Here is a 26952-nt window from a genome sequence, read left to right on the forward strand (position 1 = left end):
TAGAGCCCGCTCGCGTGGAGCGCAGCGTCAGTTCAGTGCCCCCAATCCCCGTCGCGTCGTCGTCAGAGCTCCGGTAATTCGGCGACACGTTCGGTGAAGCCGAGTTCTTCGTAAAGCATACACGTTGCGCCACTGGACAGAGTGAACTGGGAGGAGTGTTACGTCGAGCTGGAGCGGATGAAACGATGCCGACGATCTCTCTCTCTATCTCTTCACGCACCGTTTGCTGAAGCATACGGGACGAATGTGCCGCGAGCGCGTAGGAAAGGTGATGAAGGCGTGTCTGGCAACGCACTCCGAGTCCTTGAACCCGGGGCCTTGGCCGGCGGGGCGGGGATGGATCGGCGCGTGACGACGCGAGAGGAGGGCACCTGGGGACACCAAAAAAGCGCCTCGCGCTTCGCCGCGCCTCCGGGGCAAAACACTTTCTCCCGCGAGCGGCCGAGTGAGGCCGTCGACGACAGCGACGATCATCCATTCTCGCCGCCGATCATCGCCGCCGCCGGAAGGAGCATCCGCGCACCCTTCAGCTGTCGAGGCTCTCCCGGTTGGGTAAGTGGCCGCCAAGCATGGTTTACATTGCGGCGTGCTCAACTAGTGGCGCAATCAGCGAGACTTAAGACGGTGCACAGGAGGCTCGAAGCAAGCAAAGCTTCAGTAACATTCTACGACGGGATTATTGTTCGTTATACTCGACAAAAAGTATGCGAGCACAAAATTTTAGGTGTAACCTTAAGAGACAAAAAGATAGCAGAGTGGATAAGGGAACAAGCCGGTGTTGAGGAACATCATAGTTGAAATCAAGAAGAATAAATGGACATGGACCGGGCATGTAGCACGTAGACAGGAAAACCACTGGTCATTAAGGGTAACTAACTGGATTCCCAGAGAAGGCAAGCGGGTTAGGGAGAGACAGAAGGCTAGGTGGGCAGATGAGATTAAGAAGTTTGCGGGTATAAATTGGCAGCAGCAACCACAGGACCGGGTTAACTGGCGGAACATGTAAGAGGCCTTTGTCCTGCAGTGGACGTAGTCAAGCTGATGATGATGATGATGTGAGCACAATGAAAAGAAGAACAGCTTGAAAAGTGAGCGGGAGTAATGCGACGCACATCCGATTTGATACTCTGCACTGTCGAAAAGAGTAAAACGCATGTGGCCATGATGAATGAATGTTGATTTCTTAGAACGGTGCAGATAAAAACATTAAGAGGGAAGTGAGGAGGTCAGTGGACGCTACCAATTCAAACAACAACCAATTTAAGTAGGGACAAAATACCACAGCAGGATGACAATATAGCGTGCATGAGTGCGTGGTTTGCGTGTCGACCTGTCCGTCTTCTCTTTCTTAGTTAGCTTGTTCCTTTACATCGCTTGAATGGCTCATGTAAAAACTTCTTGGTCTCCAAGAAAGCTATATAGTAAAGTTCAGGCGAAACTGCGTAGAGTTAATTTAACCACCATCTCAACCTTCTTACGCATAAGTCTGGAAAAAATACTATTACGATCGAATACCGCTAACATGCCTCTAGCGAGAAATACTGTCTATACTTTCGTATTCCATGATAAGCCGATGTTACTTCCCTCGTGAGAATAGTCCCGAACTTTCTCAGTGGAACGCTGTAGAATGCCATGGCGTGTCTTTTCGTAACGTACCAAGCTACGCACTAATACTGTACGTGTATTATTAAAATAAGACATGTGTTTTTTATAATCATCAAATGTGTGTCAGCTTAATTTACATCAACAAAAACCTAGTCCTTCCATTGAAAAGCATCAAGAATCTACCACTCTGTGGCTGCGTACAAGTCAAGAAAGAAGAAGATTATCCGTTGGTTGGCCAATCAACCAACAAACAAACAAATCCCGAAAGAGGGTAAGAGCCAATAACGTAGAATTTGCAATTCAACTTCGTAACAAGGTGAGTACGGAAAAGTGGGGTCACAGCTCAATGAAGCATGTGCCCATATCGCCGTTCATCATATTTCGGCGTTTTCCGGATGAGATTGCTTTTTTTATTAACATATTCTACTGTTGTCTTCCACGTATCTCAAGAAAGCGCATATATGAGTTTGAAACAAACATTCAACCAACCCAAATGGCTGACTTCATGCGCCAAAAAACAGCGGTTTTTTTTTAAACTGAGGATCGTACTCGTCCGGAGCGCGTAGGCGGAACTTTTTTTTTTTTTTTCAAGAAGGGTGGGGTGGGCACCTCTTTGATTCCGATTGGGGACAGGCGGTCGAGTACCATTGTGTGCTCTATAAGACACGGGCAGAACAAAATTTAAGGGGCGGGGGCACGAGCCCGATGTGCCATCCCCCGACTGCGCCACTGCTTCTCGTCACTCATGAATGAATCATCCGCACATATAGGTCGCTTACCACAACATAAAAAAAAAGCGAAAACAGGGGTAGTAAAGCACTGCAACCACGCTTAAAGTAGAAAGAACTCCCTGACAGCTCCCGATGTATATGTTAATATTGCGTGCGCTACCTTTATTTGAATACTGAATGCGCAACAGCTGCGCAATTGTGTTACACAAACACTTTGCAAGAGGAACAATTGTTTCGAATATTTACAGGAAAAATGAAGAAATTGTCCAAAAGGCAAAGAACATAAAAGTAAAACATACTTTATTTACGTGCGTAAAAGTATGCACGACGTTGTAACTGTCGCTTCATTCTGTCAGAGTGACATCGTAGTTTTGTCAAGGTAACTTCTCAGTTGAATTAAGGGTTCTATATCCCGTACCTTGATCACCTGACTATTCAAAGCCTTCTGAAAATACCATAAGCGCCGATTCTGAGCACTCACTCAGAATCACAGGCTCCACCGTCTCCACGGAAGTCATTTAGACACTTTTCTTTGTGTTCCTTGATTTGTTCAGTGATTTTACCGATTCCACAAAATATGTTTTAATTATTTGTGATGACTGTTGCAGCACGTTTCGTTGAAGCACAGTTGATAATATTGATGAAAAACTCGTGTAATGTGTATCGGAGGCGACGTTGCAACAAGTGGCCTTGTATTCTCTTGAGTTTATTGCCTTGAAGAGGACAAGCCCACTTGCAGAAACTTCGGATAGAGCACATAACCCCCGTATAGTAGTTTTTCATCTCAAGCTTCCATCTTACTGGTCCTGCCATTTTCTTAGTTAATATTGTTATGGTTTGTATTCAACATTTGAATAAACATTTGTGTAATAATACAACATGAATGTTATGAAGCTAAAACTTCATTCTTTGTGTAGCCGAGAACAATAAATATGCTCCAGGATGACCACCTTTATAAAATGTTAAAAAAAAAGGACAACGTGCCCAATTCAGCCGCAGTTTCTTGCTCTCGCGTTATAAGCCGTCGTACGTTTAAAGCTCACGCTTGAGAGCGTATGGGTGGGCACTCAAGGCAATCGCATCTTTCGCAATGACAAAAAAAAAACATGCGTCAGCGTTTGTCTTTAACAACAACATATCACCATTCCTAATATTTCAAGACTCTTGTTTATTTAATCCGCACGCAAGAAAACACGCTTTGATATGCTTCACGGATCACATCTTTCGTAACTCCAAAAGAGTTTTCCACCACGAAGCCTCAGCTCAACCTCTGGACTACGACGAACACGGCGCACTAAGTGTCGGCATTCGCCACCTTTCAATCCGCAACGTTGGTGTCATCCTTCGGTTGCAACATATCGAGCAACACTCGGGAGATATATTGCAGCAACATTTTGAATATTTAGGGAAGAAACTGAGCTGTTATGACGTAATTTGAAACGTAATAGCTGCTTTCACTTATTGATTATTGTGGTTTACCTCATTGGTATACTACCCTTCCACTCTCCACTCTCTCGCCACATTCAGCGCAGGCAGCCAGAACCTCCTCAGTTAACTAAGTAAAGCTGCCTTGCCTTTTTGCGCAGTATTTTTTTTTCGCTACGGACATATTTTCAATTGACTTCCTTATTAACACAATATAACTGCGTTGCGTGCGAATAAAATAGACAATGATGCTTACTATTTGTCAAAACTATACGTGTTCTCTTCCTCAAGAAATTGTCCTTATGTTACTGCTGTTACAGTGATGTGATGCTCTCAGGGTTATTCCGGAGTCTCCTATCCAACCAGTGAAGTACGCGCTGTGGTCCTTTCTTTAAAAAAAAAAGAAGAGACAGAAATCAGAAAGTCTGTTTTTCTTGTTTTTATTTACAACGAAAGAGCACGACGAAGCGTGGTGAAAGGTGGGATGCACGTTGCACAATGTACGGAAAGGCAGCCATCCATCCCGCCCGTCTACACGAGGCGTCTTCGACAGCGATGGACGAAGCTGTCGATACACCAGATGGGTTCCAGTTTTATTGCGATTGCAATTATATGTACACTCTCAGCTGGATTTGCCGCCGGCGTTGGTGTCGATGTTGTCAGCGACTTCGCCGTCACTCACTGTATATGTATACGTATCTATATACATGAAAATACAAAAAAGAAAAATAATCCACAGAAAGACTCCCGTGCGCGGAATCGAACAAGGGATCTCTGAACCGTGAGTGCGAGGCGTTAACCACTGAGCCACCAAGGAGCACGTCCTTCAACGTTCAAACGGCAGGCTATTTATATCTACCACTTACCGCTGGCGGCGGGTATCTCGGGGAAAACTATCGTGTATTCAGGATTACCACCGAGATGGCGCAATGAGCGCGCGTTGCCACATCGCCAAGACGTGGCGGTGCGCGCGCTCAACTCCCACGCGTTTTTTTTTTTTTGCCCCGTGTAGAAGATGGGGTTGGACACTCACTCCCGCACACTTATCTCGCGGTGGGGATGATCGTACGTCTTGGCTGGCTTTGAACTTTCACCAGAACGATTCTGTTGTAGTTACGGGGCGAACAAAGGTCACTGCCATCATTGCACAGTCTCCGCTTGCGAAAAGAGAGACTATGCTCGCAGCTTTCTCATATCGATGGAGGCGAAGTGCTGAATGCCCGCGTACTATGCTCAGTTTCAGTGCGCGTTAATGCATACCGGATGGTTAAAATTTCCGGAGCCTCCCACTACAGCGTTTCTCATAATCATGTCGTCTTCTTGGGACGTTAAACCCCAGATACTATTATAACAATGCCACTTTCAAACCATGATTCTTTATCTGTTCATTCATATGAGACAGCGCTGTTTAGCAAAACTACCCCGTTTTCTTCTGGACGTAGGACGACAGAGGTCGGGGGCCAATACCCTGCGTTAATTTGGCCCCCACACCCTTCGATAACCTGCGCGACACGACACTAAGGAGAAGCTCGGGTGCGCAAGCTGACGCGTTGTCGACAAACCGCCTCTGTGATGTAACGCGGGCGACAACCAAATGGAGCGTGCTCCTCGCGGTAGCAAAAAAAAGCGCCGAATCACGACACTCGCGCCGCCTCATCGACGACAGCGACCGGTCGACACCACGAGCAAGGGTTCATGATGAAGTTTCTCCATCACGGCACCGCCGCGGAGAGCGCCGCGTTGGGAAGAAGCCACTGCGCCGCCGCCGAGAAGAAGAGCAGCCCGCGGTCCCGCTCTGATGCTCGCGTTGACCCCGAAAAAGCGGAGCACAGCACGTGACGGACGGCGAGCGACAGCAGCCTCTCAGCCGGCACGACTCCCCCCCTCCTCATCTGCCGCACTTGCATGCTGCTGCAGACGAGCATTCTGGATCGGAGGAAAAAGTGCAACGCCGCCCGCTCCAGCCTCTCTCACTGCATCAGGCCAGGCTGAGCGCCGTTGTGTCTTCTTCGGCATCGGCTGCGGCTTCGCGCGGCGCCGGAGTAGTCCAAGGTCAGCACCGGCGCGGCCGACGCGATGCGCCGCATCAACCTGGACGGAGTGCGCGAGCCCCGGATCGGTGCAGTGGGTCTCCGATGACGCATCCGCGGGGCAGACGCCGGTGCCGGTAGCGTGAAACATTCGGCGGGGACCGAGCTACCTGAGCGACGTTCTGTTCTCCGTGAGGACGCGCGTGTGTGCCGTGCAATCGGCGGGTGTGCGCGATAATGCAAAGCAGTGCCGGTTGTGATACTGCGCACGGCAACCGCGGTGTCGTAAGGTGCGCGGCGTGAACGGCAACTTCGGTCAAGGTCGACGCTTTCCTCGCTCGTTCGCACCTGGCGACCTTTGAGTTTTTCTCCGAATCCCTGCGGACTACGAACTCAGCCTGTCAAGAGCCATCACGTGCCTGTCATGGTGCATAGTACAGTTCGTCGACTCTGTTGAAGATATTGACGCGTTTTCGTTTGTTTGTTTGTTTGTTTTTCTCCATTCGAGTGCTGAGATCACTTCAAGTGCTGTAGACAAGAACGTTACGATCACATGAGAGCCGAAACTCACGAAATAGAAGTACCTTAGGTTCTTCACGGTGACCATAGGTTTATCTACATTATGAAATGATTTTTGTGATGTGGAACCGTTTTGTGTCGGAAAATCGTCCAGCGGAAGCGAACAGAAATAACATCTGGCAACAGTTACACCTGAGAGTGTGCCACTTCGTTATAGTGAACTTCAACACGGCGAAAAGGCCACGCACTTTCAAAGAATGAAAGGAACGCTTTTACGCGCACAGAATTCGCACTTTGGCAACCGCTGAACGCTCAGCGCCCAAGGTGCCGAATTCAGGCCTGTTTATGAATCATTCTACATTGTGTCATAACTGCAAATATCGTGCCTAAAACAAACACCACGAAAATTTTCCACGTTGTACTCGAGTGCTTCCCGTGGTAAAAACAACAACTTCGACACAGCTTTGAGGTTCACTGCGTTCAAATCGGATATCTTGCACTCTCCCCATAAAACAAGGATTAGCAGAAGCAAAAAAAAAAAAAACTGCAAAACGACACAAAAGGAATGATGGAAAGCGAGCTGTGGATTAATCAGTGAGAAAGCCAATAGTACTCACCTTACGCATCATGCTCTCACGCATAAATGATGAACACTTAAATATCTACGATGCATTCAAAGAAAATAGGCGTTCATGAACTGTGACATGCATTGCGCTCGCCAGCCAAAGTGTCCTCCGCTCTTACTGCTTCTGGAGACCTACAAGCCATTCGTTGAGTGCTCCGAGGATTACCGTCTCGACTACAGATGCGCCACTGAGGAAGGACCTGAGCCCTAGAGCTCAGACGTCCAACATGTTACGACTCGGGTGAGTACAAGAGAATACGCGGAATCACCTAACCCGGGCAAACCCAGGCCGTAGATACCGGATCTAACCACACTCATATTCATCTTTAAAATGATGGTACAGTTTTTTCGACCAATTTAACTGGAAGAGTCTAACGCCAGGGCATTCTTTGTTTATTGCTTTCTTTGGTGTTTTGCACTTTTATGGCTGCAAAGAACATATTGTACAATAGTATGAAAATATGTCTGAATATGCTTGTGCCACACAGAGAAAGAGAAAGAAAATCAGAGAAAAATACCGAAGTTGACCAGCGGAAATCTCCGATTGGTTAAATTTAGACAATCGGTTAAGCGGGCTTCGGTCACCCAGAAAAGGTATGTGATTGGCTACTAATTGGCTACTTCGGAAAAATGAAGGAGAAGAGTTTATGAGTGTGAACGACGCAGTAACCTAGGCGCTTCTCGCATAGCCCCTATCGTCTCAAGTTGCTTGCATTCAACTTTAGCTCAGTTCGAACGTTCTTCTATTGTGTGGAAGAACATGTTACAGCTTTTATGCATAGCCTGCTGTTATTATTATGGTTGCTATTGAACGGGTTGACATGTCAGATTATACTTTCATGATATACTTTTTTTCATAAATCATTGAACTTTCGGTCGACCTGCATCGCTTTCTCGACTCTGTGGCCGAAGTCCTGCGGTAAGCACAGTGCCTCCAACATTCAACCTTTGGAAAATTATCACTACAGTGTATGAGTTGTTAAGATGTTATGATTTTTTTAAGAAGCTCCAGAACAACGTCATGTGTCAAGTCTCGTCGCACGCGTAGAAGCAAGCACAGTGATCCATTTAATGGAAAGTTTACATCAGGCCAATCAAGAAGCTCCTACACGCCACTACCACGCGTTGGTTGAACACGTCGAAATATTTACTACATTTCCTTAAAAGTCTATGGCGTAAGAATAAATGCGATATTTTGGGGGGTTTTTGTGAAGGTGTACGACGGTGATTACTTGCGCGAGGGTTTAGTTTGTGTGTACGCAATAGTGAACGCAACAAACAGACTGGGATAAATAAGAAGGAATCGACGAAGAAACGCTACGCGAAAAGAGTTCATTTTCAAGACCTCCGCAAAAGTACATAGACTTAGCAGGTGTATGGGAAGATGTGTCAATAATGAATAGAATATCATATAAAAACGCGGATATAACCGTCTCCCCTTCTGACGTGCACATATACTTCGACAATTTACATTTTTTCTGCATAAAAAACAAACAAACGAGCGCGTGAGTGACAAAACCGGCTCATTTAATTTTTTCATTCATTTTATGCGAGGTGATATCGTAATTTAACGTTTCTCAATGTTTTAACAATTTTATGAAGCGGTGTCTGTGTTGTACTACCTAGCTGCGACTCAATATCCTTGAAAATTACAACAGACAATGATGCCAAGGAGAGTATAGAGGATGTTAGCCACACTAATTGTGATGTAAATATGAAGGAAAGTGCGCAAAAAGATGGCTTGCTCCTAACAGGGACAAAATCTGCGACCTTCGAATACGCTTCGAATGTCTTCGAATTCGAAGGTCGCACGTTCGGTCTCTGCCGGCGGCAAGTTATCTTTTAGCCCACTTTTGTTTCTTCACATTTACATCCCAATTACTTGTAATAACATTCTTTAAGCTTTCCTTGGTAACATTTTCGGTGACTTCTCAAAAATACTGTGTCTAATAAGGCAAATGGAAGACTTAAATTTCCACTTGTTTTCTTAACTACTTCAAGCATGACAACACGTTCAGATTGACTGTGACATGTCTTGCACATGTTCCACGTTATAGTTCCTATACCCGATAACGTTAGCTGTAAAGCAGCACTATAAAAATCAAAAGCACGAGGAGGCGTGGTATGTGGCCCATGCTTTGGATTCTGAAGCGCCAACGAAAACTTCCAAAGCGTGCGAATAATTAGCAGGACAAGAGTGTTTTCTTAGGATGGTTTTGGTCTAGAGAAAACGAGCAACAACGGGACGGCACTCGTCCGTCTCTGCTTTGCCCCGTTGTTCGCGATGTTGCTCTCTTTCTCTGTACGAATTAAGCAGCGCTAATAGAGCCAAAAGGAAAAAGTGCTTACGCTTTCAACAATGGCACGCCTTTTTTTTTTCTCCCTTTGTTCGACGGCCGCATATCTGTGCCACGTTTTAGCGTCATGTGGGACGTGCAGGAAAAAACTGAGGCAAGGTTAGTTGTTACATACAACGAAAGGAGAGAGAGAGAGAGAGAGAGAGAGAGAGAGAGAGAGAGAGAGAGAGAGAGAGAGAGAGAGAGAGAGAGAGAAGACTTTCGCAGTCTGAAAAATGCGAGAAGCGTGAGTTGAACTTCCGCAGATATCAAAGGTACTGTGCATGCATTTGTCAAGTTTTCCTGCACCAGAAGAAAATATCTAGTGTACGCCAGCAAAAGGTCAAGCGGAATTTAACAGATGCACAATGTTTCGCACATTGAAGAAACAGAACAAACTGTTGGGCCGCTGGCTCTGTTCTCAAAAACATCGTGTGACATGTGATAAGCTTTTAAGTTGCGCAGTTATGGTTTAGTTACAATTCATGCCGTTCAACAACCCAGAGCTACTGTTCCGTTGTGCAGATCGTAGTAGCGAGATGATGGTGATGATGACGATGGTGACGTTGATGATGATGAAAACTTTGGCTCCTGAGAAGACGCCGTGGAGACCCCGCGCCATCCAGCTAGTCCCTCGTGTAGAAAGTTCGAAGTATAGATTGTAGGTCGGTTCGCGGGCACTCTGGACGTTGAGTTCAAGGCTGCGCAAAAACGCTGCCCACCTGCCTTCACTGAAGGCGGGGCCGATGGCAACACATAACACGTGGCTCAATGTTGCTAGTAGTCGACAGGCAGGGCAGTCAGTCTGGGATACCGTTCAGTATCTATGGCATGAAGAACCGCAGTAGGATATGCTTGCAATAGTCCAAGGGCACTGTTCTCGCCCCGGAAAAAAGAAAGCTCGTCTTGGTGACACAAAACCAAACGTTACACTCTGGAATGTTACCAGGACAAACCGCGGCGGGTTCATGGTGCTCGACTGCTGACCCGCAGGTCGCAGGTTAGAATCCCGGCCGCGAAGGTCGCAATTCCGATGGAGGCGAAAATGCTTGAGGCCTGTGCAGTTAGATTTAGATGCACCTGAAAGAATCCCTGGTGATCAAAATTTTAGGAGCCTGCCACTACGGCGTCTCACATATATCATACCGTGATTTTAGGGAAGTTAAGCCCCTACAAATAAAGTTATTGTAACGTTTCCGGAAATGGCAATGCCACAGAAATTGTGCCACAGCGGCAGAAGAAAGGCACAATATCTTTCCACTGAAAATTCTACGTATCTCGCGCTATAGTTGCGGTATGTTTAATGACGTCTCTGTTTAATTGGTAGGCCTATATCTTGTCAACATGCGTACGTATTTTGCAAGCACCTTAACATAAGTGTGCGCATAGTTCCCTTTCAGGGGAGCCGGGGGAGGGGCGATGGGTCGTTGCGACGCCCACACTATCTATTAAGTCAATGTATAGGGCTGACTTCTTATGTGCAAGGAGGGGCTGCCCCTCCCCCACGTCGCCATGCACATGTCTAGGACCTTATCAATAGAACACCGCTGAAGAGATAGCGGCGTCTCGCTCAAAAAGCATTCTTACAGCTGTCCTGAATGCCTCAACAAGCGAGCGAATCGAAACAGCAAACTGTGTGCCCGCAGTGCTTTAATCGGCAGTTGCGTGATCGTGAGTAAAGCGTAAAGTAGATTGAAGTGAATTGAATAATGACCGTGGCGTGTTTCACAGCTGTTGCCGAGATTATATTCCCACGGGGAAGGCCTTATTACGGTACAGGCAAGCAGACCGTATCGGAGCACGTCGCGAAGTTATCGTCCAGTGCAGACAGCCCACTCTGCACGCTCCACTGAGCTTCTTCGTGAGCTTGGATCACGAATGTAAAGACACGTATCGCTATAGCAACTGGTTCTCAGAGAATTGTAGTTTGGCTAAAAATCCTGTGTCATGCCAGAATTGCCGTTCAGTAAAACTACGATACAGTCTTACGGAACAGCCTCCAAACTGTTCAATAGTAAGCTAAAAAAAAAAAAAAACTACCGAGGGGGAGCATTCAGGGGAGGATTGGGGGGCGAATCGTGCAGCGTATTGAGAAACATTGCTTTGATGAAGCACTAGTGGTGCCAAGCCTGAAACTGCCCGGAGCATGCAGGGAATAGTGTCTCTGCTCCAACAACATCGTCAGAAAACTACGTCAGAATCGAGCTTACCCTGAGGTGCTCTTTTACTTTCCTACATATTCGGTTCCATCTCCATATACGGCATATAGGGGAAGATTCTTAAGCTTCACTACCATATTCGGCCATTTCATCGGCTTAGTGTTGTATTCTTCATTTTTAATGGACCTATAGCACAGGGGTTCACCTAATTTCTGTGGCGTATACCTGTCTATGATTGACTGTAACTATATGACACACGGTGACAACATTAGACGCCTACAAGCCGAGACTGTAAAGTGTTTTGCACCTAAAAATATTTGTACGCCAATTATATCAAGAAAAAAGTTCCAGAGTCATTGCGCGTACGCAAAAGCTATCGTCATCGTGAATGGCGATAACTCGGCCAGCACGCACTCTAATCAGCCTCTTCATCATTTTCTTGACGCGAATAACTACGAAGCAGCGTGAAAAAACGATGACAAAGAAGAAACACGCACAAGAGGACTACAGTTGTACCGCCAACTGATTGTATCGTGAAATTTAACTCTGTAGCTATGCCACCAAAACGCCAAAAATGATTAAAGATTGCGAATATGCTTATTGCTATACGAGCAGGTGTTTATTGAGAAACATTTCTCCTGAGTAGTCAAATTGAGTGAAGCCACGCTGACACACTTATTTCCAGCTTCGTCGATGTAGTAGGCTTCCACGATTTGTCTTTCTCTTTCGGATTTCCCAAAACGTCGAAAATCTAGTGTCCCAGAACTTGGGTGTATAAGCGCATTCTTTTTTTTTTACAGTTGGAGGCTAGGTGGCTGCCACAGCCATTTAAACACTGTTCTTACGTTGCCTAGCACTATCATTAAAACATTGCGCAGTTCGTCTAATGTGCACTCTCCCACAACTTAGCGGTCTCTCATGACCAACATGAGATGTGCACTTGGTGAATTTTGTTTCATGGCTAGTGGTACATAGCATTCGTTATTCGCACTGACTCGTCTAAAACTACAAGTTGTAGCCAATCGTTGTCATATTCGCCCCGCGTGTGCTCTCGCGCTGCGTGGTTTGTCCGGCGTGAGACGCAATAACTCCTATGGCGAGCTAAAGAGTACAGAAAAAGAAAAGAGATAGCTAAAGAGGTTTTTGGCGGCGTGGAATTCGAATTAGCGTAACAGGGATCCGAATACGAGCACTGTATACCCACTCGATTAACCAAAAACGATAACACAGCGTACTTGGCGTACATAAGCTTAAACCTTGTATAGCTTTAGAAGCAAAGGCCTGGGAAAGCAAACTGAGGGGAGGAGGAGAGAAATAGGGAGAGTTGAGAGTAACGCAAGTCGCGGAAAAATAGAGAGGGGGAATGTAAGAAGTAGAGAGAAAGAAACAGAGAGAGAGAGAGAGAAAGAGAGTCAAATGAGAGAAAGAAAGAAAGCAAAAGGAAAGATGAAGTAAAGAGAGGATGAAGAAAGAAAAATAGATAATAAGGAAGAAAGAAAGAAAATAGGAAGAGAAGACGATGGAGAAAAGAAAAGACATAGCCAGGTAGTGTATAAAGAGTGAGAAAGAGAGAAATAAATGAATAGAAAGAAAAATAGTCAGAAAGCGACATGAAACAGAAAAAAAAATACCAGAAAAAACGGAGGCGATCCAACTTCCTTCAGGTTTGCACTGCCAGTGCGAAGCTGTCTAAAAATTATACATCGACGCGACATCTCAGTGAAGCAAATGGGGCGAAAACTGTCCAACGAGCACTGACATTCTGATTTTTTATTTAATATTTCATGTCTAAGACGCAAAAAGTTTGTTCGTCTCTTCCACGGAGCAACTGTTTTATTTTTTTAAGTGACCTTAAAGGCCATTTGATCCCAGTATGGCGTCAGTTGCCCCCCCCCCCCCCCCCCTTAACGTGACAGGGTTTTCGTAATGCCATCAGCAACAGTTAGCACACGGGCGGACGTTCACATACTCAAAGTTTGAGTATAGCCCACCACGGTGGTCTAGTGATTATGGTACGCAGCTGCTGGCCCGCAGGTCGTGAGGTTGAATCCTGGCCGTGGTGGGTGCATTTTCGATGTAGGCAAAAAATGCCGGAGGCCCGCGTACTTAGATTAAGGTGGTCTTTAAAAAGCCCCAGTGGTCACAAAATTTCGGAGCCGTTCACTACGGCGTTTCTCATTATCTTATCATGGTTTGGGATATTATTATTATTATTATTATTATTATTATTATTATTATTATTATTATTATTATTATTATTATTATTATTATTATTATTATTATTATTATTATTATTATTGCGGTCTTTTCATTTCACCCTAGATTCGACCGCACGTTGCCGTGAGTTGTCGGTTGCTCTACTGTTTTTTCGCAGCCGAAAATTCGCTCGCGCCGCGGGCAAGATCGGGCAAAGGCAAGCCAGGACAGAAAGCCACAGACCGCAGCAGCTTCGCGAGTGCACTGTAGCGTCGCCTCGGCTTAGAAGCGCTCAGGAGACGTTGCCCTCTTCAGGGGCGGGTGGGGGAGGGTGCCATGCTCGGTGCACAGTGTACACTTCGCAGCGTTCGAAAGCTCGACGACAAAAAAGGTGTCGCACGGCCGCGAAAGAAAGCGGGCCGCCAGCATTCGGAGAGCACGCAGCCGTGGCGTGCCTCACGCATTCTGTCGATCTCCTTAGGCCTCGCGCTGCACCACAATAGAGGAAAGAAAAAGCCCTGCAACTCACGGAGCCTCCTTTCGCCGCGCGGCAGAACACGGCACGTCGCGAGCTGCCTACGCGAGCTCGTGTGCAAGTGAACGTGCGCGCCTCGTTGTGTAATGAGCGCGCGTAAAAGTGAACTTTTGGGCGGGAGAGAGTGCGCGTGCGCGCATATATACGAGCGTGATAACCGTTGGTAAAGCGGTCAACGCGAAAGAGATGCGCATTCGATCACTGCAGAACCACGGTCATACAATGGCGTCCGTCGCAATAATGTCCGCACGTGCTGCGGTCAAGCTCATTTCCTTGAACGAAAAAACGGGTATTTGAGCAAGCAGTTGGCAGCGCTTCCCACCTTCCGCCCGTAATTTTGTACAATATTTTTCACTGGAGTGAAAAAAAAAGGGGGGGCGGGGGGTGATGGCTTGCTAAGCATGCACACTGACATCCCGCATATCTGTGTGAAACTGACTTCGCAATTACCAACCAAGTTTGCACGTTACACGCTGTTGACTAATCTAGCCTATTGTCATGACAGTGGAAAAAAAAGTTACTCGCGCTAAATGCACCCCCCCCCTTCCTTCCTGCAAAAAGTTCTGCGGACGCCCTTCATGTAAGGTGCAACCTGAACTATTTCAATATCTATTAATTGTGTGTTGTGATACATGCGTATCTACACGTGTGTGCAAAGGTTAAAATGCGCACCTGTTCAGGAAAGGCAAACAGGCACCTCTACTGATTATTCGCAACTCTTTAGGGGCGAACCTCCTTACGCCGTGCGTCGTACGTCCCGTGTCGTCGTCGTAGTAGCCACCTTTCGTTTAGTCCTTAGAATGTCCACTGGATGGCGGTACTTGTGTACGATGAAAAGATGCGATATGGCGGTACTTGGAGTGTTCACTAGATGAACGGACAGACGACCGGACGTACGGGCAGACGGGCGAACGTAAGGACGCAGGGATGGACGGTCGCACGGGTGGAAGCAGGAACTAACGGATGGACGGAAGACAGACAGATTGATGGACGCTTCCCCCCCCCCCCCCCACACACACACCAATCGTCGTCGTCGTCGTCATCATCATCATCATCATCATTCACTCCATGGATATGCTGTGATTTCTTTACACCCTTGAGACTGTATATTGACCCGCCCATCTCGTAAGCAACCATATTAACCTTCATCTACTCGTATGTCTCCTATGTACGCCGTCTTTTCTCTTTCACTACGGACCATCTCCTGACGTTGTCTGGAACATCCCGTATCAGCAAGACAGTTGCTACAAAATTTGGTCATCACGATATGATGAAACTAATTATTCTGCGAGTAGATTAAGGCTACACCTACAAGGCATATTTTAGAAGATATAATAACAATCAGAATAATTTAAAGAGAAACAAGCGCCCGCGGTATATGTGTAAACACCACTACGCTAAGGAATCCGCAAAACTTTAGCTATAAATATCTGTAGCATAATTGCTAATTTGTTGAGAACTGACTCAAACATCTTCGGTTAGTCAACTCATAAGCGCCCTTTATACGGTCTGCAGTGTCTGCGTAAATCCTGAAATGATAATTTCTCGATCCCTGTTTCTTGGACTACACTGATGCATGTAATACGTAGCCATAAAGGTTTTTACATAGTCACTTAGCTGTGACGCTGAAAAAGGCCGTAGAAGGACAGGTAATTACGCTACTTTTTATTGGGCGTACTTGAGCCTACAAAATGTGGAGGCGGAAACGTTGTAGGCCCGTGTGGTCAGATTTGAGTGCACGTTAAAGAACCCCAGGTGGTCGAAATTTCCGGAGCCCTCCACTACGGCGTCTCTCATATTCATATAGTGGTTTTGGGACGTTAAACCCCACATATCAATCAATCAATCCCATAAAATGGAAACTCAGATAATAAGCAATGCACGACAGGCGCCCTAAAAGTGAAACGGAGCATTTTAGCTGTGGCTATAAACGACTGCATACTAGCCGGCTCTGTCAAAGAAGGGGTTCTTTTTTACGGAGGAAAATGTGGCAGTAGATAGTGTCATCATTTCCGTTTGCAAGTAAACATCCACTTATCTGAAAAAGCGCCATAGCATGCAGGCTTACGTAGTCCGGCCAGTGCGCCATTTTATTTCGGGGGCAACTGTACAATGATAGCGGTAAGCGCATTCATCAGCCGTTGGCGATCTGATCGTCGGCGGAACGCATTGTCGCATGTATGAATACATCAAAAACTCTGGGGCGCGCACGTGAGCTACAGGATAAACTCTACTATTCGCACCTTGCTCTCAATATCATCGGAACAGTCTAAAACAATCCAGGAGCTCGCCGAGCACTGCTGCATCGATACATGGTAACAGTTTTTATGCGGGCGAGAACCGACTGCATCAAAACAAAGAACGAAGCGTGCACGCCAACACCACTCTGCATGCAGGCCTGTATATCGAAGTGGGTTTAAGGAAAAGGGAAAGAAAAAGGCGTTACCGTAACTTCGTTCTTAACTATGCTGATACGCACGCACTAACGCACACGCATGAGCAAATGTGCTCACATTGTCCCGATTGCAGATAATAGCACCCCATCTCACTCTGGAGAAATTCACGTGTCACTTACGCATGCCTCACCTTCTATATGGTTATCTGAGAACGCTTACGGCGCTAGAAGGAGAAGAGCGATTTGGCTCTGCACTGTGTAACCTTCCAGACTTTCGCGCTTGTGGCATTTCGAGCAGCATCTTGAAGAAAGCGTACCATCCACGACAAAGGCTCATAGTGTACGTCTTCCATACCTCCGAGAAAAAAAAAGCAGAGAAATTATTCACGTAGAAGGCGCGCCTCCCCCCGATATTTTGAAACAAGCCCTTACTAGAATTCTAGCTTTAACTTGACTGAGCTGAGAAAAGCGCCACACAACTGAAAATGGCGCTGCAATCCGCACGAAATGCTGCAGACTATGCTCACATGCCGTAAGCATATGTACCGTAAGGTGTATCTGCCACTGACATTCTCGAGTGAAGAGGAAGCGTGAAGTGAAGGGGCGTTCTAGAATACGACGGTTACCCCCTTATTATCGAACAAGCCTTGACGTGAATTTCATCTTTCACTTGACAAAAATAAGTACAACACCGCTGCTCGACTGAAAATGATGCAGTGATTATCAGGAAATGTTGAATATTTTCGCAGATTGTTCTGCCTATAGACGGCGTTCTATCGTATTTCTCAACTACAGATGAAGCGTTCAGTGAAGTGAGGTTCTAAAATACGGGGGTTAGGCTCACCATAGTGTTTCCTATAAATATAAAAGGGAACTCTAGCACTAGTGTCTGTATAGGAGCTGCAAGGCATGGCGCTTCAGCAGGCACGTGAATGATGGGTGTTACACGGATTTTTCCCTAGGAGGGGAGGTTAATTCATTCCAGAAAACCTCTGCCTCCTTGGCCGTGGCGACGATATGTCGTTGTTCGTCCAGGTCCTTCGAGGCAAGCTTGACCTCCCACGTTTCGAGAGGGTCGTTTGCTTGACCAGCGTCGCTGGTATTCGGCAGAGGCGATAAGTCTGTATGCGTATTGCAAAAGGCGCTTGATGATCACGTGGGCCAACGTGTCAGATATATACGGCGCGAATCGGGCTAAGATAGTGTAAACACTTTTAAGCAGCACCTCCATACGCATGAAATTCAGCGTGTCATCGCACTCTTGTTATTTATCTTGCTTCGCGCTTGGTCGCCGTGGTGCTACAGTGATCACGCGGATCAGGTGCTGATATTAAAGTTGCGGGTTCGACCCCGGTCGAGCCATTCACATTTCGATCGAAGCGTAATGGCCCCACCGTGGAGGTCTATAGTGGCTATGTATAGGTAGGTACTCGGCTGCTGACCCGCAGGTCACGAGATCAAATCCCGGCTGCGGCGGCTGCATTTCCGATGGAGGCGGAAATGTTCTCGGCCCGTGCTCAGATTTGGGTGCACGTTAAAGAAACCCAGGTGGTCGAAATTCTCGGAGCCCTCCACTACGGCGTCTCTCATAATCATATGGTGCTTTTGGGGCAGCGTTAAGCCCCACATATCAATCAATCAATCAATCAATCAATCAATCAATCAATCGAAGTGTAATGCTAGAGGCCCGCGTAATTACATTTCGCGCGTTAGAGAACTTAAAGTGGTCGAAATTTGAGAACTTCTAACGTGGCTTCACTCGTAATCATATCATGGGTTTGGCGGGCGTATGAAACGCGAGAATTTACTACTGCCCGGTGCTTCGAATAAGGAGTTAGCTCTTCTCGTCTTTGTCTATTGTTCGGAGAAAATGCTGCGAAAGTACACGCAACGCACGCTGAATCTCGGCGGTTACAGTGTTGCGCTTGTAATCCCGAGGACAGGGGTTCGCTTCCGTCAAAGCAGCCTCAGTTTCATGGGGCGAAGTGCTAGAACAAATGCGTACTTAGATTTATGTGCGTTTCAAGGAAGTGTAGCTGGTGAAATTTAATCCAGACTCACACATTTTAACCCGAATCAAAGCCTTTGAGCCTCCCGATCATGTCATGGCACGTGAAACTTCGGGAGCTGAATTCCTGTTTAACGACACGAAATAAATCGGGGCTTGTTGCATTAGAATAGCTTCTGTACTTTTCGCAATGCAAATACCCCATAGCTTTAAGCACTTTATTTGGGAAGGTGAGCATTAACGGGGAATTCACACTGTGCATTTTCAGAAATCTGTGTGACGTCTGCAGTGGCGAAATTATGCCTTGTGAGACCAGTGTAAAGGCACACGCACATGGCAAATTCTTACAAATTCATAGATGGGTTTTCTTTGATGCATCAAAATACGATACCACATAGCACGCACACGACATATGTAGTACCGATATACGCAAGCCAAAGAGGCTGTTTCGGGGTGCCGAGCACTTTAAGGGACCGGGCTGTTGTATGCGGTCATCGTCGCTTGGCGTAAAGCTCCCCGTGAAGCATATTGCGTTCACGCTCGCGCCAAGGAGAAGTCTTCTTCCTCTTGTTCTTCGAGCACCTCGATGATGAGCACTTATCATCATCAAGAAAAAAAACAGCTATAGTGCTCTTGGCGTGACGCAGGCGGAACCAGGTGTATATAAGAATAGGAGAAAAAAAAAGAACCAAGCGGGAAATAGAAGGCAAGAGATGGGGCAAAATAGGAAGAAAAATAGAAAGAGCAGGAAAGAGAAAAAAAATAGATAAATTAGAGAAATAAATAGAAATAAATCAAGAAAAAGGACAAAAAATAAACGGGAAATCAGAAAAAAAAAGAGAGGAGAAAAGAAGAAAACAGAGGATGAAGACAAAACGCTTTATTATTTTTAGCAAGCGTTGTAAAAAAATGATCTATTATGAGGTACAGTGTGGCCAATCCCCCATGTGTGTATGACCCAAGATCTCCTAGGAGACAAGACAAGACAAGACAAAACGCTGCCCAGCTCTACACTTCCTTCAGGCTTGGCACCCCTAGTGCGAAGCTGTCTTAAATCTTTGCGCTTACTCTCCGTGATCATATAATGTCCACGCATGGGCTCGCTGTAATCGTGCTTTTTTATTTTAGCGAATTCAATATCACGCAGCAACGCGCATTCATAGGTCGTGTATATACTTGTTTACGTACCCTTCAGAAAAGTCCTGGTATGATCTCCGATCAGTTCGCATCCTGCCGGATGTGATTGCGTGTATGTCAATGACTTCCTCTCGTCGTACTCGAGTAATAAATGCACATTAATAATGTGCATGGGTGCTCGAGCAGGCTGCCTAACTTCTTGCGTGCTCGTGAATCGCGGATGCATTCACGCATGACTAATGGGATCGTAGTTGGACGCAGCGCAAGGCGGTGGCGGAACTTCCACCGACATAATGTGCGTATAGTGTCAATGTACACGATCGTCTGCGAAACTTATAATCAAGGCTGTGGTAGTATACGCGCTTGAAAAATGTCAATAAATTAGTGTTTGTATCAGCGCAATGAGTGCACACATGCATGTTTATTTTATTTTTTATTGAATGTCGCATTATCGAGCCTGCTAACTTCCCTTCGCGAATCGCTATCAATGCATGTCCGCGCCAACAAGACGACATGTCTTCTTTGAAATCGAGCCCGTTCTCGCGATCGCGCACGCATAAAACCGAGCGAGAGTTGATGAAGGCTCTAAGGAAGTATGAACACGCGACAGAGGGCGGCACCTGCAGTCGTCTACATCGGCGAAGGCAGGTAACGCGTATATTACGAAAGCTCTCTCTCGTCTTTATGCCCCCCTTCCCATTCCCCCAGCATAGGGTAGCAAACCGGACATGTGCCTAATTCACCTCCCTGCCTTGTCTCTTGTAGTTCATCTCCCCCCCCCCCCCCAAGCAGACAGTATAGTAATCTTATAAGGGCAGTCTGGTTATTGGTGAATGTTTCACTTCACACAAGCTTTGGTAACAAAAGCGAGTATTTCGATTGAAACGTTCTACGTGAATAAGCACTTGATTGTGAATAAGTGCGTACTTGCCCATGGTGCGTAAACATTACGCTTTTTGAATTCCTATGATGGCGCTGATTTTCCACGTAACTGCCATGAATGTGGTTGCCATCTGCTTTTCAGAAATGCCACTTATCTGCACTTACTGGGAAGAGGAAAGGGCAAGGAAGAGTAATACTGCAAGATGAGCTAATTGGTATGAAAGCATAATAACTTATTTTAGTGCACACTGACACACGGTATCGTTCCCCCTCTTTGTCCGTGTGTCAGTGTGCGCTAAGAATAAGTTGTGATGCAGGCAAAGAAGAACGAGGAATTTCCGAGGCATATACTGCACTAGGAAAACGAAGATATATGTGTAAAAACACACTACCAATTTGCCTCATTGGCAAGAAATTCAGTGCGTTGCAACGACGGCAATAAATATGATTCTGCAGTCTATCTTCCACCGGGTGACGTGGTAGACGATACTGACGTGGAGCACATGCGATGTGAGGTTTCTTGGATGAACGCGTCTCTTCAAATTAGTTACAGTCGCTAGTTCTAGTGGTGTCAGCGTCTGCCTCCTTCTCGCGTCCTGTGCTTTTGCTGGCTTTCTTCAGGTATCATGAACCAACTGGCCCAGATTTCAACTCTTCCGTGAATCAGTAATTTATCTTGGCAGTAACTATAACAATAACCTGGAATTTAGAGAGCTTACGTATAGGCAACACCTAAGTTTATAGTGGTTGCAGACACCATATATGCGCAGCCCAGCGACTTCGAATACTGGCATTCTCGACAAATGAATGAATAGGGCATACGGTTTTCACAACGTCAAGATTCCGAGACACATGTTCACCTCTCGGACGTCTTTCTTAATAATGGAAAAAAAATATCTGGGAGAGTTTAGGTTATGGACTGCAAAGGACAGCGGCTTCTTGAAGACGGTCAGTCTGAGCGGGTGTTCTCTTCCTCGCCCAAAACCTATACCCACGGCATCGGGCGAACTGGTCCGAGAGTACCAAACGATTGATTCGTTCTTTACGACATTCAGTTCGATCACGCAACACATTACATTCGCGTTCAAATGTTGCTAATGGAAAAGACCATGCATAGCCCTCCCACGGACGGAACGGGAAAAAAAAGTCGTCTTCTAACGACGGGCCCACAGTCATATGTTTTTTTTTTCCTTTTTCGTTCCTATTTTCTCCCCCCTTTTCTCGGCCGTGAGCACTATTTCACGACTTCGTATACGCCGTACAGTCGCGCGCTGACCGCTAAGCGTTTCTTTCAAAAACAGGTCCATTAGAAGCGAGCGATCACGAGCGCGCCCCATATACATTCTGGCATTACGTGGGGGATCCTGCAGAGTCCCATGGCGACCATTTTGTCTTTCCGGGCTCGATCACAACACGGGCAGGAGGCACGTAAAGGGACAAACAGCGCCTCCGGTGGCAGCAGACGGAGAGAGATGCGATCGCTCTTTTAAAAGAGACTCCATTGGCCGGAGGCGAGAGATGGGTCAGCCACGGCGACGAAGACGCACGCGACCAGGTCACTAATCGGTGCAGTCATGCGTACGCTCGCGAGGAAGCGAGCTGCCGCATCGATGACGGTGCAAAGACAAGGGCCGTCTATTCGCGCACGTGCAGCAGTATAAGTCTTCACGGCCAGTTGGACTGGATAAATAGGGCGACCGGCTTTACGCGCCCTTTTTTTCTCTCGCAATGTCTCGCTTGTACATGTTATCCACCACCTCGACTGTTCTGCTTTTCTACTCCTTTCGGTGCCGCTTCTGTTATTGCCATAACACGACACACACTGCGCGCGGTGTTCCCCTTCGCCCTCGTTAGCATCCAGTTCTGCGTTGCCCTTCTGGTTTTATTGTTCTTCTCTCTCCGATCTAATCGAGTCATCGACGACGACTCCATAAAGACAATGGATGGCTTTCTGCTCGGTCAGCCGGGGACATTCACTCGCCTCAAGGCTTTTTCCACAAAGACAAAACGTTAGAGGCAAGAAATTAAACAGAGACAAGGAACACGCAATCGACGGAGACGCCGCAATTTTTTTTTATTTTGACAGGGTGTATATCGAGGGGTAATTACGCTTTTATGTGGAGCTGCTGAGGAGGCTCTTAAGGAGCACCCGTAATTAACTGCACCGTATATCTCTATATTTAATTGGTTCCGTGTGTTTTCGGGACACTTCCTCGTAGACTCCCGGGCCAGATATTGTTCGCTCGTGTACCGGCTCGGTTTATTCTCCTCGGTTCTCGCAATAATAGAGCCGTCTCTTTGTTTGGAAATTGTGGTGTCACGGTCTGCTTTGCAGCATAATATCACGAATATTGCATGGGGCCGATAACTTAATGTTCCGCAGCTAACTCAACGAGTGGTTTCTTAACCGCTGGCGCCCCTGTGCTGTCTACAGCTTAGCCCGTATTAACTCAGGTAAGTCAATTCAGATTACGTAAACGGGCAACATCCTGGCTTTGTCGATTTGCATAAATGGGTACACTGACACAGTATAATGAAGGTCTTTTAAATGGTAGACGATTCGCTGATTTATTTCATTAGTCACCGCCATGTCGATCAGCGTGATATAAGAATAATGATAGATCAGCTTGGCTTGGATGAAGACAATTGGTATGTTCCCTAGTCACTTGTAGAACTCATACACACTCTTATAATTGTTGTGCATTCGTAATATCTCTCTCTCTTTCTCTCTCTCTCTCTCTCTTTGTGTGTGTGTGTGTGTGCGTGTGCGCGCGTGCGCGCGCGTGTGTGTGTGTGTGTGTGCGTGTGTGTGCGTGCGTGCGTGTGTGTGCGTGCGTGTGTTATCAAAGTATATGTAAAAAATCATCCCCACACATGCAGTATTATTTCAGACGAAAAGCCAGAATAACGTTTTCAGAGTTTCGTTAAAGCAGCTTTCTTTCGGTTCGTGTGTCTGTATAATGTGTACTGCGCTTAGTGCCATTTTGAAGCTGAAATATTTGTGTAAAAAAGTTTGGAAATTCCCAAATATCTTCCAAACGTTCATGTTTTGTGATTTTGGAAGATCAGCTTCAGGGGGGGGGGGGGGGCGGAATCTGGAAGCCATGAAAAAGCTAGGGACACTTAAAGCTTCGCCTCCAAGAGTACAACTCGACAACGTTATTCGCGGCGAGATCGGGCTATAGGTGGCAGCACTGCACCGCGAAAGTGTGAATTGGCGGTCGGCGGCGCGTATTCAAATACACGCAGCGGTGTTTCGTTGCGCGTGGTCTGAGCAGATTGTCGGCAGATAAAATGTGCTGAATAGAGTTTACTGCTAATATTTACGCTCTTCTCTGCTTAATCGGTGCGCGACTCCTATTAACCACGAGTTGAGCGCATTATAGGTATGCTCGACCTTGGTTGCCTCTCTTCACGCTTTCGCACTAAGTCACGACTTTGCTATGTTGTTTGTACGTGATTAGCTTGCGTTCCACCTAACACGCACTGCTGTAGCGTCACCGAACTACTTATTTACATCTTTGCCATCTGCATAATACCAAAAAGAGAAACATAAAGATTGTAGAAAGCCCGCATATCTGCGCGATTCGTTCAGTACCACCTTTGGTATACCTTATACGCATACGATTTTTTTTTTCTCAATCTGTTCACCACAAAATGTTGGACGTCCGTAAGTTTAATCAGGAAAACTTAGTGGCTGACGGCGCTTTGCGTTACACTGCGTTTACCACGTGTACGCATATAGGCTTGCACCAGTAAAAATCTTGTATAAGAGTTCAGTAGAAAGCTTTCATCAATATATTACGTGTACGGTTCTAGAACAAAGACCTGGTTAATGGGACTAGCATGCTTTTTGTTTTATGTTTATTTAGGCAAAAATAGCGCTGTCTTCGGTCGGTCACTAACAATGGCACACAAACGCTGGAAGAAATGTAAGAAAGATGAAATTTTCAGTGAAATTATACGACAATATATATAGGGCATGCCGTCTGAATAAACGTTCAACGTCTGGGCTCTTTAAAGCGTACTTAAATCTACATACTAAATCTAAAGATTACGTAAACCACACAGACACATTCAGGTATTCATTTTTTCCAAGAACTACCCATGAGTGAAATTGCCTATCACCCGATGCTGTACTGTGTCCAACAGTTGATTTATTTCTACATGCTCTCAATAACCACTAACAGTTTTTTTTGTACAGCCATGAAGCCCAGAGTTACGCAACGCTTCCATTTTTTTAGTACGTTTCAGTCAGCAAAGCTATGCCACTGTTGTAATGTTTTTCTTTAGTTTTTTTTTGTAAATTAATACAAAAGTGTTGAATTGTAACCACTGCCAGTATGCTGTGTGATGTCACTTATGTTTTTTGTAGTAAACATTTCCGTATGCCCATTCCTGCTTAAGACCTGGTAAACAGGTCAGCAGTACGTAATAAATAAATAAATAATAATAATAATAATAAGCACACGGTTGCGCACGGTAACTCTGTTTTAAGTGCAGTGTAAGTGCCGAAGTCTCACAATTTATGTGATCGTAATAATTCTATGTAGTGGTACAACGACCAGATAAACACAACTAATGTTCCTCGCATGATCGTTAAACTAGTGTCGTAGTTGTACACCTACCAACAGCGCGCAAATGCATGACCCCGAGCCTGATTTTTTTCTTTTTTTTTCACAACCGAGTCACTATAAAACGCTGCATTCACCTACCATTTATTAGTCCTCGTGTTTGGGAGTATGCCAAGAGCATTTTGTCATGTGCTAAAGACAGAAATCAACACCCACTCTGAAATTATTTCGGTGAATGGAGGGTATACGACGACAATAAACAGCACTCTGGAAAGTTGTACTCGCCGATCGTATTGATAAGCATTAGCAGCCGAGAGAGACCAAATGCTTTCGTACGTCATTTCAGGCATACGTAAAAACAGTTACACTCGCGCTGACATGACCGGACAAAAACCACACTTTGAGAACGCGCATGAAGTACGCGCAAATAGAAACACGATGTGGCTAGCAGACGACGCAAGGAGCAATCCACACTTCACCATTACGGCCAGTTGCCGCCAGGTGGCGACTCTGCCCGATCTCGAGGCCTATAGGGCCCTGTTCCCGAACTGCTGCTGGGATGACGCCAGTTGCTGTCTCTCCATGACGTCAGACCTTGTTAGCAACGTGGGTCGGCAAACTAACTCATGGGCCGGCTCACTCAAAATCACTGACCACGCGACCAAGCGCTGAGTCTGGCTCCGAGTGAGCCCGGTTTCGGTCGAGTACGAGTGAATCCGATTGATTGATTGATTGATTTGTGGGGTTTAACGTCCCAAAACCACCATATGATTATGAGAGACGCCGTAGTGGAGGGCTCCGGAAATTTCGACCACCTGGGGTTCTTTAACGTGCACCCAAATCTGAGCACTCGGGCCTACAACATTTCCGCCTCAAGAGTGAATCCGAGTCCGAGTGAATATTTTCGGTCGAGTCCGAGTGAATCCGGTTCAGAAACAACTCAGTGAGTCTGTGCTCGATTGAGTTCTATGAAACTTTCAGTAAGTCTGAGTCCCGGTAAAATGCATTTCACCCAGAGCGAAATATATTTCTTGAGTGAGTCGTAGGGAGTTTCACTTTTTTTTTCACCGGCCAATGGTTAACCCTCCACTGCATGTTAGCAAAGAGCCCAGGAAATAGAGTGCTAAGCACGAGTGGACCCTGAAAAGGTAATTATAGTGCGTTTCTAAAATATAGTTTTGTTTGCTACTGTACCCTGACCTCAGGTCGCGGTATGAGCGGCTCCTCACGCACTCGCGCAAGATACGACGTTCACGGGTGGAGCCAATGAACGTCACGGTATCTTGCCCCCCCCCCCCCCCCCCATACACACAAATGCCAAAATTTTATTATTTCGTCATGGCATACAGAGCAAAAAAAAAAATGACCATTTAAAGAAGGTGCCCCTTCTCCCCCGAAACAAATTTCTGCCTGCGCCCCTGGTGACGTTTCCACAACTGCTCCGTACCGTGGTTCCATTGGTGACGCTCAAGCATCCCTTTTGACTGTTTTGGTGACGCAGAAGAAGTCGGTGCCTGACGTCAGCACAACTAGCCAGACTGCAGCGTGAAGCCATCTGAATTAGTATTGTAGCCTGACTTCAAGCTAGTGCCGTTGTTAATATCAATATCAAACATTTTATTAGGATTTTCTCAGCTTCACGCTGGCTGAAAGCCGTCCCTTCGTACGGCGAAGTAAGTTTGTCATAAAAAAAAAGGTTGATTGATTGATATGTGGGGTTTAACGTCCCCAAACCGCCATATGATTATGAGAGATGCCGTAGGGGAGAGCTCCGGAAATTTCGACCAGCTGGGGT

General features: G+C 46.2%; 1 protein-coding gene across 2 annotated transcripts in view; it reads left to right on the forward strand.

The window, feature by feature from the left end:
* Positions 1–321: 321 nt before the first annotated feature.
* The window catches only part of LOC119163382 (A disintegrin and metalloproteinase with thrombospondin motifs like), a 227528-nt gene continuing 200897 nt past the window's right edge, over positions 322–26952 (forward strand). Inside the window, exon 1 of one of the 2 annotated variants that reach the window (XM_037415365.2) lies at positions 322–552. In XM_037415365.2, the coding sequence (XP_037271262.2) occupies positions 337–552 (216 nt within the window). In that variant the 5' untranslated portion in view covers positions 322–336. Of the gene's footprint in view, positions 553–6575; positions 7177–26952 lie in introns of those variants that run through there. The other variant, XM_075873026.1, reaches the window with a different exon arrangement.

Source organism: Rhipicephalus microplus, chromosome 9 (assembly GCF_043290135.1).
Source record: "Rhipicephalus microplus isolate Deutch F79 chromosome 9, USDA_Rmic, whole genome shotgun sequence".
Taxonomy (NCBI): domain Eukaryota; kingdom Metazoa; phylum Arthropoda; class Arachnida; order Ixodida; family Ixodidae; genus Rhipicephalus; species Rhipicephalus microplus.